Source organism: Pavona decussata, unplaced genomic scaffold, assembly GCF_977016875.1.
Source record: "Pavona decussata unplaced genomic scaffold, jaPavDecu1.1 SCAFFOLD_105, whole genome shotgun sequence".
In the NCBI taxonomy this organism is placed as follows: domain Eukaryota; kingdom Metazoa; phylum Cnidaria; class Anthozoa; order Scleractinia; family Agariciidae; genus Pavona; species Pavona decussata.
In genome coordinates, this window is record NW_028145519.1 from 1,862,200 (window position 1) to 1,876,061 (window position 13,862).

The window sequence follows — 13,862 nt, forward strand, 5'->3', positions numbered from 1 at the left end:
TCGCCTATAAGCGGACACTTTTTCTGGCCCCAAGCGTGTCCGTTTTACGGGAGGCTCGACTATATTAATTTATCCATCCCTCACGGGTATACTACTAACGCACAATATGACCAGCCCCCAGTTGGCTTGATAGCTCAGTTGGTAGAGCACTGCACCGGCATCGCAGAGGTCATGGGTTCGAATCCCGTTCAAACTGAAATGTTTTATCAGGTTCCTGGCTTCTTTTCGAAACTGCTTACACGAAAAACTACGTGAACAAGTGAACGTCATAAAAACATGTACCTCCTCCACAAAACATAAAATTCCTGTGTTTTATAAATATTTAATAAGCTATCAGATAACCAAGACATATTGGCTGTGCACGGCGTTTCGAGTGCCAAGCAAGGTACCTGAAATTTTGTATGGGTAGTATAGATAAAAATGGCTTTTGGCGCAAATACAATTCGATTTGAAGGCGTAAGAACATTGAACAATGTAGGAGCTCTTCGTTCACAAGCAATTAACTTTTTGTAAAAAGTAGCAACCTTCTACAAATACTTTCATAAATTACTTACATTGTAACAAACCCCTTAGCATAAAGTACTTTAAATTTTACGCCGACTAGATCACCAGTTTGATCCAACGTATACCAGCAGGATTATCATCAACGGTTGTTTGCTTGAACATTTAAATTTAATCACCCCTCCCCTCCTGAAGACGAAATGTTTAGTGCCCCCCTCCCCTAATTCAGATCCATCCCTTTTACACTTTTTAAACAGTCCTTAAAGAATCCGTTCTAGAGAAAAATTAACCCTTACCTACATTCAAAAAAGGACTCCAGATGACAGAATTCTGGCGTTGTGGTCTAGTGGTTAGGGCGCCGGACTCGTAATCCGGAGGACCCGGGTTCAAGTCCCAATCTGACCAGTTGGATTTGTTTCAAGGTAGCCCCGTTTTCAAATCTAAGGCCGCGCTTTGTAAATAGCCAACTGGTTTGCCTCCCTCCAGTTGGGATTTTAAACCCTGTTGTGTTCAGTTTGTATATTTATTTCAATCATTGATTTATAGTGTCCCCAATTAGCGCTACAGTGTTTAATGTGTGTCAGTTATTAAAAGATAGTTTAGACGGTGTTTAACAAAACTACGTTCTAAGCCATTTTCAATTTTGCCAACAATCATATCTAAACATTGTCTGCTGCTGAAGGTAACAAGCAGGCTTGCATCCCAGACTAGAAAACTATTTATTTACTCAAAATAAACCACTTATAAACAGATTGGGAGGCCCACTGATTGTCTTAAGCCGCGGCCTAAGTTAGACTATTTAAATAACTGGCCCATACACTTAACTAAACTATTTTATTTTACTGAGTTTCGCTCATTTTAACAGCAGCGCATCACGCAACTTATCTTCACGTTTCAATGATTAACGAGCACTTACTAAAACAATTCCTAAAAGTTAGGTACTAAAGATAGCTCGCTTCATGTGTATTTCGTTTGAGGCAAAAAGGGAATTGCCGTAAGAGGCCTAGAGCTCATGAAAAAGTTGAGCAACTTTTCACGTAACACGAACATTAAACCTCCATAAAACATTAACCTAAAAATACTGAATACATTTAAGAGATAATAAGAAAATACATAAGCTCTTACATATTGATATACTTTTTTTTTATCAAAATGAGAGATACAATTTTGCGACAGTCAATGTATGCTTTAAATATAAAAATAAAGAAATATTAAACAGCAAGAACATTACTTAGCACAAATATTACAGGTTAAACAGTTGCCTTGATCAACCCGAGGTGTTTCGTTCTAAATGATGGATCTTTCTCATTATGTTAACTAACAATCATTTCTCATTTTCTCCAGTCGTCGTTTGGTCTTCATTGTCCTTTTGACTTTCCTCAACCTTGCTCTGATCAGTTGTCGTTTTTTCTTCGCTAGTCTTCGCCTGTTCAGCCGTGCTCTTTTCTGCTGTTTCTCCTTCACTCGTCTTTTGTTCTCTCTCGGCCCCGCTTTGCTCCGCTGTCGTCTTTTCACCGTTCTCAGTCGTGTTCTGTCCAGCTTTTGCCGCGGCGGTTTTATTTCCGAAGTCTGTCGCACAGAAGGCGCCCAGTCCTCTGTGGGTCACCCACGATGGTACATTTGGACCAACAGTTCGTGCCAATCCCACGGCAGTCTTGAGTTCCCTCGCCTTCTTTTTCGCTTCCTCAGCGGCCCTCTTGGAAGCTTCTTCCGCTGCAGCGAGCTTGTCATGGACTTCTTTCATTGCCTTCTCAGCCGCAAGCCTTTCCTCTTCGAGCTGTTTCAGACGCTGGCGTTCCTTTGTTATAGAGCAAACAATTTGAAACAAAATTTTAAAAACTTTGATCTTTTCCCGCAACCCACGAATGTTAACCTTTTCATAAGACGGAGTCCGTCTTTTGAAGGGAAAAACAGAGAAAAGAAAGCCCGACACGGTGGAATAACACCTAAACCAAATACGAATACCGTATTTTCTCGATTAAACGCCGGCTTCGTATAAGCGCCGGGTCAAAACTGCCGATTTTTAAATAAACGCCGGGTGCGTTTAATCGGGGCCCCGGCGTTTATTAGGGTCGAGGTCACAAGGACCGGTTACAAGTAAATAGTAATCTCTTGAATGGCACTGTTACGACATACCAAGTACGGTATGCTGTTTTGGTATTTTAATAAACGTTTAAAGGAAAAATACCGGCGTAACATAACTGGGATAGTTGCTGTACAGCGAAAAAATCGTCCAGCACTGACAAACTGCCCCTAGGTTTCCGAGGATCGGTAATAATAAATAAACCTGGAAAAATGGCTGAAAATCGCATTTCATTAATAAACGCTGGACCCCGATTAAACGCCGGCCTCGAAAAAACGCCGGGTGAAAACTGCCGAATTTTAAATAAACGCCGGGGGCGTTTAATCGAGAAAATACGGCACGCCAGAAATGAGTCAGTTTTATTCATTTTTGAAATTTAGCTTTATTTTACGTTTGCAATCTGCCCAATTTTATTCCCTTGCCACGCCTTATGGTAGAGTCGCACTACAAACCTAAGCGGGTGAATCATAACAGACGAATCATGGCCGATGAGTCGTGGATAGAACACTGGAATGTAGACTACAGTGAAATCTATGTGAATGGTAATATTTCAGGAAGTTGCTATTTATGCTGTGGGCTCATATTATGATTAAATGTCCTTCACCGTTTGCAGGATTTTGCCCGGCTCGTCATCAACGTATCATGACAGTTGAATCATAGCCATCAAATTTATGTCCGAAAAATCCGAGTCGGGTAGACAGCACTGAAATCACAGGGAGCCCAAGCTCAAGTAACGAGAGAGCAAGGAATAGTTAATTAAATAACAAGTCAAGAGGTATTGGGTTACAGGCGGCCGTTGAAAATCTGAGGGCTTTATAGGGGCACTTATTTATACACTCAGATAACGCGAGATATTGTGCAGCAAAGTTTCCTGCCCGAGGAAACAAAACGATGCCGCTAGGCCCACAACCATCGACTGACCTCCAACGCACTAACAAGTACATCATCGCACCTGAGCGCCCTCCACTAAAAATGTTGGAATTCCCATCTTCTTATGAAGCGTTAATTCAGTAGTAAAAAATACTAACTGGTCTACTAGATTTGATTAACCTGAGACTAGATTACAACAACTAAGACCTGAAATTGACGTTCTTTTTTTGTTTTTGTCGTCCAAAAACAAAAACCTTGAGTGAGTGTTATCAAATCGGATGACTGTTATCGTCTGTTATTCAACACATTAAATATGCCTCGATGGTTTTAAGAAAATTTTACCCTCTATGTTATAAACACGTAATCGCAATGAGTCCTCGTACAATTAAGGATTAATTCACTTGTATTTTCAAAGTTTTCCCAAATTGCCCGAGTCGCGCAACTTTGAAAATACGCGTGAAAATTAATCCTTAATTCTACTCGGCCTCATGTGATTAGATATACCAATTCAACTCTTGAGGGCCCCCTAAGTAACCTCGAGTTTGATCGGTGCTACCCTCCTTGTTTATTTATCGATTTGTTTATTTATTTATTTTGTCGATTTATTTATTTTAAAGTAATCAACATTATTAAGTGTCCAACTTACTTCCTCCAACATCTTTTCCTTTTGTTTATGTTGTTCCTCTAAATCCTCCCTCATTCTCATTTCATCCTCCAGCCGCTGTTCTTGCTCCAGCCTCAACCTTTCCATCTCCTCTGTCCTCTTCCTCTCCTCCTCAAGCAGTTTCTCCTGATTAGCTCGAGCTTTTTCCTCTTCCTCCTTCGCTCGTCTTTCAGTCTCCAGTAGCTGTTGTAGTTCTGCCTGCAGCCTCTCCAGTTCCTCTCTCTTAGTGATCTCTTCTTGCAGCAGAGCTGCATCGACTGCTGCCTGCACCTCGGCCTGTTGGTACAGCTCCTGCAACCGTGCAAGCTCCTAAAACAAAGATTAAAACGATATAGGGGAAGATTACAAATGTAAAGCTTTGGCCCCATCCACAATGATACGTTTTCGATTGAAGACGCATACTTTTTATGTGTTTTCGCCTATCGTCCACACTAAAACGCCGATGAAAACGGAGACTCGAAAACGGTTTCAAAAGTGGAGAGGTCGTTCCATTTCAGATCACTTCTCATCGTAACGCCAAGCGTTTTGGAAACGCTTCGTTTCTAGTGTGGACAGCTGAAAACGGAGACTTTTGCAAACGGTGACGCAAAAAGCGTCACATGCCATCGGTTCCAGTTCAAATTGGTGCATTTATCCAAGATGGCGGGTGGTCTTGTGATGTTAACACATGCGCAATCCCAGGTGCCAGTCGCTTCATCGTTTTCGAGCGTTTTTGTGTGGATAGGTGAAAACGATACGAAAACGCTAGTGTGGATGAAAATTTTTGGCTTCGTTTTCGCCGAGATGCAAAATGACACTTTTGAAAACGTATTCGTGTGGATGGGGCTTATACATGTTAGTGTGGTTTTCAACCGAGTGTCGTAGAACCAAAACCAAAGCAATTACTCTGGCCAATTTAGCAGACGCAAACAGTGCAATGAACCAATCAAAATTCGAAGCAAATTCATGTAGCGCGGGAAAACGCGTGCGAGCAAGACACGGTTGGGTTTGGTATTGTTTCTCACTGGTTGACAAAATGGCGCGAAATTTGGTAACCAATCATAGAGCGTAACAAAGCAAAACCAAAGCAGGCCTGAATTACTTTTGCAAGCCGCCGTTTCTCTAATCTACCGAAACGTTTTCGCGCCATAAGAAGCATTTTTCAAGTCCGTTTGCTTTCAATTTCTCATGATAGTTCTTCAGGAAAACAAGCCTAATTTGTTTATAAATCTTACAAAGTGTTTCAACATTGAAAGGCACGGCCTTTCTTCTTCGGGGTATATTACAGAAACTGATCATGAGGCAAGAGACGTTACAATTTAAAACAGGACGAGATGCAAAAAATAGATAACATAATAACAGGATTGAGCAAAAATGACTAAAGTAACAAAACCAAAAACGTTACAATTTGAAATTTGAAAATGCAACTTGCCAATAGGCATGAATAAAATAGTGAACGTTACAACGTAGAAAACGAAAACAAAAAAGTAACAATAAGAAATTTGAGAATGTAACATAACAGGAGGACAAAAGTCGGAAAAAACGTTCATGTTCTTTAAAACTTTTCAACGTTCTTTAGTTTATAAATTTAGTTAGGGGACCTTCACATACATATAGGGCTAACTTCACGATCCTCCTTTTCAAAATATATAATGTATTGCATCTTGCATATGTATTTGAATAAAGTATTAATATATTATTATATTAACTTTTTAGTTATCAAATTGTTAAAATATCATATCTACTGCAAGTAAGTTAGTTTATCAGAAGTTTTTGAAAAACCCTCGCCATTATCGCATTATCAAAAGTGCCAAGAAAAGTCCAAGCTCTGAAAGGAGTTCCCTAGCTAGGGAACACAAAATGTTTCGTTGCTTTCCAATGTTCATTTCAAAAGGTGCAGTTCCAGAAAAAAAAAAACATACCCACCCCATGGAAGACCGTTGGAAATTCAGATGGAGGGTCGCCTTGAAAGCCAAAGTTTTAGAAGCAAAGTATGAAGCTACACTGGAATTTCCGGGAGGGTAGCGGGGAGTATGGACATTTTCTGCAACTGCACAATTAACATACTCCACCTCTTTTTGTTCCAGTAGAAGATTTTCCTGTTCCTTCTTTTTCCTTTCAGTTTCCAATTTGTGTTGCCTCTTTTCAATTCTGTCTAGTCGACGCTGCATTCGTTCTTTTTTCTGAGGCGACGGTCCATCCGATGTGTCTGCAGACAAATAAACAGAGCCACCGTGAATTAAAAAGCCAAAACTGCTAAAAAGTTGACAAAGAATCCTTTCTTTAACGTGAAATTGCTCTTAGAGAACGAGGAGGAAAACAAGAAATGATTTCTCCGAGGAAGAATAGACTATAAATCATTTTTGTTAGCGATTTCTACAAAACTCAGAGGAGGGCCAAAATTGGCCAATTTTTTCAAGTTGCAATCCATTTCCATCCTAGCCGTCCACAGACAAAGATGATTGATATTAGTTTCTGTGCCCTAGTAGGGTTATTTTTAACAAAACTGAACCATTATTTTAACGTTAACATCGATACAAATATGTTTTAATGCTATTTAAAGCGACACTAAAAATAGCTGACACTGCCCATTTAAGTCACAGGAAACAATATGATGGCTGAAAAACCAAAAGTCTCATAACCAAGCAGTTATCTGTGCAGTCACGCAAGGCTGCTCCCATTGAGCGTTGCGTGACAGGAGACTTTAGGCAAAAGTCCTCGGACAGTCAATAATAATAATAATCTTTTATTAGGAAGCTTCCATCACGTAACGTGGTTTTCAGAAAGGTCCTATTACCTTTACACTAATGTCACACACTCCCCCCCCCCCTTCCCCATCATGCAAATGTTATTTCAAACACTGCTTTCAAACACCGCTTTGAATCTTTCCAATCACTGTCATCATTGTCTGAGAAAAGGAAGAGGCCTCAACGAGTTCAGGATACCAAGACCAAGAGATTAATTCAGTAATTCTGCATGCCAATTTATGACCGGACAGGCTTGACTCTCTCTTAAGGTTAAACGCCCCTCGAAATCAGTTCTACATGTATTTGTCCACAACAAAGGTGTTCTCTTTAGAAGAGTTTAGTGTGACTGACAAAAAGGTGAGTTTCAGCCAGAACTGAACCAGCCAATCAAGCGCTTATGTCCAGAAATACACCTACAGCATACATCCTGTAGCCCTGAACTCAAGACAGACTTTTTAATTATTTTCATATGACTTCATGTTTGACAGTTTTCATTTATTTGTGCTTCAGTAAGAAAACATTTTAAGGTTAGGGGACACCTTGTGATGTCTGACATGCAGTCTATGCATTCATTAGCATGCATTTCTGGACACAAGGAAATCTTGCCTCTCACCACCAGTTACTTAGTATATAACATAAAAAACTCTTTAAGTAGAAACAAAAAATGGCAATATTAAACAACAAACTGTTCTTATACATGTATTATAAAAAGATCACTCAATTCTATGCACAGAATGCTGGATAATATTGCATTTCCAAACCTTAATTTAGATTTCAAATTTTTCAGGGGGAACATGCCGCCAGACCCCCATAGGGGGAAGGGGCCTTCAATAGCTTTAGCCCCCTATAAATTATATCACTTGTGGCCTGTTAAAACTAAACTTATTGAAAGACCTGGCTCCAGTTGTTCAGATTTCAAGAGTCGTACCTGTTTCAAAGTCCTTTTAAAAGAATCGCTTATCTCCAACTACTGACTGGCTCATTGATGTACTTTATTTTCCAGTTTTTGCGTGTGCACTTCCCCTTGTTTATTGTTATTTTTGTGTGTGCGTGTGTGTGTGAATGGTAAATCGTGTCCTTAGTTCTATTTTAATGTAGGGTATTTGCAAATTTTTCCGCTTGGCCCAGCCACTTAGCTCGATTAGCTTGCTATTTCTAAGTGGCTGTGCCCTCTTCTTTAGTAATTTTTCTTTCTTGTATTAATGTAACACTGTATAATTTCTGGGCACGAATAAAGATTGTTGTTGTTATTGTTGTTGTTGTTGTTGTTGTTGTTCAAAGAGCAGATAATTTTATCCACTGGATACATGTAGGTCGCTATGCAGCAAATAAAATGTGTGCAAGAATTTACCTATAACCCTATAATTTGTGTATAGAGTAGAAGCATATGTCTAATTTAAGTATGGGATTGTGTGAAAAACCTCCCAGAAGCATTGTTTGGTATACCTTTGCACCACTGGATATTGACTTATCCACTGGATAAAGTTATTCTCCCTTTGAACAACTGGGGCCTGATGTTCACCCCCAAAAGCTGTCCACCTGACAGTGTCCCCACTTTAAAGACTGTATACTATTTTTTACATTATGGTTAAGCAAGGTGTTCCAAAGATCATCTCACCAGAACTGTACATGTACTGAATGCCTGTTTAACCCTTTAACCTGTAATATCAAAGGACAAATTCTCCTATCTTGTCCCCATACTTTTCTCATAAAAATACTGAGGAGAAGTTATTTTAAAAAATATCAAGAAAATTTTCCATGGGTGATGATATCCTTAATTATTCTCATGACCTCAGGGGTTGAATAAGCACTGATTTTACAAGGAGAAATTTGATGCTGATCACTGTTAGGGCTTAAAGGGTTAATGCTCCTACCTATTGCTGCTTGAATACTTGCAATCCACTCCAATCTGGATTTCTGATCCTTGGCTTCCAGTTCATAGAGTCTTTCAGTCTCTCCACATTTCACACCAAACCTATACTTTGCCTTTGCTGGGACACTTTCCACTGAGCTTGACTTGTTTACCACAATTACGCCCTTTTGTTCTGTGCATGTTCGATTGGTAAAGTAGGTGAGATTGGTGGGTTTTAACACAAACCAACGTTCCTTCAATGATTTCATTTTATAGCCTTTCTTGACCAGGTAGCCCTGCTTGATGACTTCATTTATCACGTGATCCACAACTTCTTCAAGTGCTTCATCTACAACACTGAAAATGTAAAACAAATAAACAAGTTGCATTCTTTAAACTCCATTTAAAATTAAGTTTGCTATCTGTGCTCCCTTAAAACAAGTTTAACGAGAAAAGCAGGTGTAAGAAACCTCTGGGTTAGCTGGGCCATGGAGGGGTGGGGAGGGGAGAATTAAGGTAACATTTACCAATGGCAATATGGCTGTGATATTTTAGCAAGTTATCTGTATCTGCACAAGGAGAAAGTAAATTTTTTTATGAAGCACCATAAAAATTTCAAATGAAGGAAGCATATCGGTGGGGTGGTCTTGTGATATTGTAAGGGTTAAAACATTTCTAGAAATAAGAGATTTTAATCTTCTTTACATGTAAGAGAAACTGGAAGAGCATTCCAAACTCTAACTTCTGTAAATTCAAAACTATTTTTAACATTTAAGGGACATTTCACCTCTATGAATTTACTAGCTCGGGGTTATCAATCTATCTAATTTTAAGAGCATAATTTATTTTTACAAGTTAGGGACATTTAAGATGCTCAACTTAGAATCCACCATATGGAAAAAGATGGTGGCTGTACATTTTACCACAATACCTTGCTCTCAAAAACCAGGAAAAACCCATGCATGGATTCCACTAGATCAAAAAGAAAATCTGGTTCAAATTCCTACTCACTGAGCACAGTACACAGTCAAATGCTCGCGTTTCGTGTACGCTGAGGAGAGGATGTTGAAGGTTTGAATTGATTGGCACATAAATATCAACAAAAAAAAACGTTCATGCATGTATCCATGGCTGGAGGGATGGATGAATGAATCAAATGCTTTTTACAGGTGAGAGCTCAACATTTCCCTTCACCGATTCTGTAGGGTTTGGAGATCTAAATTATACAATCATGTACTTGGTGTCAACATGTCTGAGCAAATCTCAGATTATAAAAGCACATATCGTATTTATCTGATTAACTGCCCACCTTCAAATAAGCGCCCACCTTGATTAAGCACCCACCCCGAAATCCCAAAAAGTTAATAAGCATCCACCTTGATTTAGTGCCCATCTTGAAATCCCCAATAAAAGTTAATAAGGGTGCATCACACCCCCTCCCAACAAAACACATTTCTGTACTAGCCTAGTATGAAGTAAGAGGAGCATCAGCTGTGGTCTAAAATTTGTTTTAGATACAGTAGTACAGTCAGTGCACTTTTATAAATTGTTTATGGCTTGTTTACAGATGTACATTTAGCTTTTGCACCTTTCGTTGTCTTGTTGAAGTGAAATAAACTTGTTATCCCTTGTTTTGTTATTCTCATAAAAATTTAATGTCCTCGCTTGCTGAAAATATTGGGAAAATAATAAGCGCCCACCCTCGTGGGCCTGAAATTAAATACACTGTAATTAGTGCCCAGGGCACTTAATTAATTGAATATATACCGTATGTCCAAATTTATTGGTTAAAGCTAGCAAACAATTTTCTGATTACATTAATTACCTCTTATTATTTCCAGGAACATACTTCTCTTCTAAGCACTTAAGATACTGCCAGAAGGTCATTACTTCACCTTCACAAAACTCTGTCAAAGGTTTTGGATCCCACACTCGTCCCATTGCATGGACAAACTTCTCCAAAATTACGCCAATTTCTTCCTTCTCTACTTTTGATATTCCTTCAATATCCAAGACGTTGAAAATAAGAAATTGCTTAAAAGCTGCATCTTCAGTTAACGCGTGATCTGCAGATTTAAGAAACTTCTGTTCCACGATTTTCCAACAAAGCTGGTGGATTTTATCACAGTCTATTTCTCCTTGAGCTGAGGAAAAAAGAAAATACTTTTCAAGTTTTTAGAGACTATATATTTTCACTTTTGTACAGTGTTAAATTTTGTTATAATTGCACCTAATTTTAGAATAGGTTTTCTACTTTGATTTTTGTTATAGTGTTTTCGTTCACGACTTGCCAATTGACATAGATAATTACGGATGTACTTTATATCTTCATCATTGGCACATAATTTTTAGAAGAGGTCTCCTCAAATGTGAGCCCCTGGGTTACGCTCGACACCCCAGGTTTGGCTTGTACATGTATATAGTATGACATCCATACTGTACGTGTTTTAAAACTGTCGTGTAACAATAACAATAACAATAACAATAATAATAATAATAATAATAATAATAATAATAATAATAATAGTAATAATTTACTATTACGATCTACTACTATTACTATTACTATTACTATTACTATTACTATTACTATTACTATTACTATTACTATTACTATTACTATTACTAGTACGATCTACTATTACGATTTACTATTACGGATCTTGGGATAATGCATTCTCAGTACCTGACTAAAGTTTGAAACTGGAAATGACAAGGCCCAAATTTGGTTGGTTGTAACATTTACCTCACACTCATTCACATTTCTGTGCTAGAAAACCTTCGCAATGAAGCCAAAGCTGAAAGGATTTCTCCACTTTTTTGTAATGTTTTGGTCATGTTTTTTGTCTAATTATTCAGGAATTTAGGCCGTTCACCTCTGTAATGTTTTTACATCTTTCGATGCTAACAGTTCACACCATAAATGGAGAAGAAGAAAAGAAAATTGATTTTAATTAATTTGTCACACATTACAGGATATTCAGGGATGTAGCTAAGAAAAACCTCAGCAGGCTCATTACTAAACCCAGCCGGCTCTTTTGGACTGTGCACGTTTAACATTTAGCCTCAAGTGCTCGCATTATGTTGAAATTTCAGTTGGTGATAAGAAATCTTTCAGACGGTGCAACATGCGAGTCACTGACTGCAACACCCCTGGGATATTACACACACAGTAAAGTTTAGTCTATATCTTAGGATATAGGAACACAGTTTGGTGCAGTGGGAAAAGGCAATTCTACAGTACAAGTGAAATACAACACAACAAAGCAAGGAAAACACTAAAAGCTTGCCAGTTTATGCTCACACTTGAGTTAGACAACTTTAAATTGTATTTAATCGTTGATCAACATTTGAACCTTCAACAACCCTCCCCCCTCCTCTCCCTTCTCCACCTCTTTAAAATCTCCTGCCCCCCAGGTATGTCACCAGTTTCTGTACCCAGGAATTAGGGTATTTGATGGAAAAGGTGTTCAAGAGGGTTGGGGATATGAACTTTACCTGGGGGGGGGGGGGGGGGGAGAATTTGAGCCTGAATTGTCAAGTTTACACCTTTCTTCTTGTCTGTCGGATATGGCTTCTTTTCAATGGTTGAGATCATAGGAGAAAATGTCGCTTTTGTAAGTGATTGGCTACCAAAAAGGGTCTTCACAAACTTTGCAGTGGTTTCAAAGGTACATGTAAAAAAAATTTGATTTAATCTGTTTTGAAGGAGGGGCATTTGATGGGCCAATTCAGTGCTAGGGTAGGGCATTTGAATGACTTTTAGGGGAAACATTTCCACACAGTCCCATACATTAATTATACAGGAGACAGGTAAAGAACAAAAACAAAAGACAACATCACTTCAAATCATCTGTCCACCCAGCCCTAGCTTCGCGAGGTTTTGTGAGTCACGTAGAGTCACACATGCACCACTGTCACACTATAGTGTAACCCTCTTACAAAAACAAATTTAAGAGCGTGAATAGAGTGTGAGTCGCAAAATGTATGCATAATTAATACATGGGGCTGTGCGAAAATCTTGCCCTTTTTGGTCCTGCAGAGCTGAAATTTGAGCAAGCCAATTTCCAAAAGTGCAAATGCCCGGGGGTTGGGGGTTGCCTGATGGGGGGTGGGGGGACTGTGTTGATGTTTCGAATTGACCGGTGCGTTAGTGCTCTTTGGGTACGTGTCAACCAGAAAATGAGTACGATATCGTCTGAAAACTAGTAACAAACAACCGGATTCCCTCTCTAACACAAAAATTACAAAATAAAGAACTCTGAGCCTGTGAGTTACACACTGTTTGGTACGTTCTCGTTTATCCTAACAAGTCTTTCTTTTTCTCTTTCAGGTCGAGAATGGATGATGATGATTAGCGAGTGAAAAAGAATGAGATATCGTGACGTACAAGCGTAATATGTCATTCATAATTAAGTGGGATGATCATTTAGTTTCTAATTTCTACGTGCGCCTATCTTCCTACATTTTTCGATCACAAAACTTAAAATTTCTCGACTAACCTTTTGAAAGAAGATGATCTTGAATATATTCCAAAAAGTCTTGACAGTTGAGCATAGTTGAGGGGGACTTGAAGTCGGCGAGATGTTGGGCATCGTAATTCGTCCCAATGTCAAGACATATGCTAGCACACAGCACCTGTAATTGTGATTTGGCCACCTTCCCTGAATTCGCTTCATCTAAAGTTTGAAATGAATGTCGAATGCTGTTGAGAACAACTGTTTCTAGTTTCACTGGCCTTTGTGTTTCGTCTATTTCCTCGCTCCCCTCCATATTTTGTTGTGTTCTGGAATTTGCCCGAAGAACCTCGTTCCCAGGTTCTTTGGGAAGTTTCCGTCCAAGATGGCGACCACCGACCGGAAATAACTTTTATTCATAGAGCGGTTTTTGGAAAGTAATTTCGCGTTTGCTTTGGTTTTCCATCACTACGCTCTGTGATTGGTTGACAAAACTTGCGCCACTTTCTCAACCAATGGGAATGCAAACCAAAACCAATTGTGTTTTCGCCGCACGCATTTTTCCGCGCTTGGCGCCAGTTACATACATTTGCTTCGAATTCTGATTGGCTCGTTATGTTGTTTACATCTGTTGCGATTGGCCAGAGTAATTACTTTGGTTTTGCTTTTGGTTTTACGACACTCACTTGGAAACCGTTCTATATAGCTA

At 39.0% G+C, this 13,862-nt stretch overlaps 1 protein-coding gene across 1 annotated transcript; it reads right to left on the bottom strand.

Moving 5' to 3' along the window:
* Positions 1 to 1,201: 1,201 nt before the first annotated feature.
* On the bottom strand, positions 1,202 to 13,509 carry LOC146471349 (uncharacterized). Its single transcript, XM_085120983.1, has 6 exons — positions 13,199 to 13,509; positions 10,522 to 10,840; positions 8,719 to 9,053; positions 6,170 to 6,306; positions 4,101 to 4,427; positions 1,202 to 2,299 (listed from the first exon to the last, which is right to left on the bottom strand). Exons 1-6 carry the CDS (start codon positions 13,467 to 13,469, stop codon positions 1,826 to 1,828), a joined length of 1,863 nt encoding a protein of 620 aa, XP_084977109.1. The 5' UTR covers positions 13,470 to 13,509; the 3' UTR covers positions 1,202 to 1,825.
* Between the last annotated feature and the right edge of the window lie 353 nt (positions 13,510 to 13,862).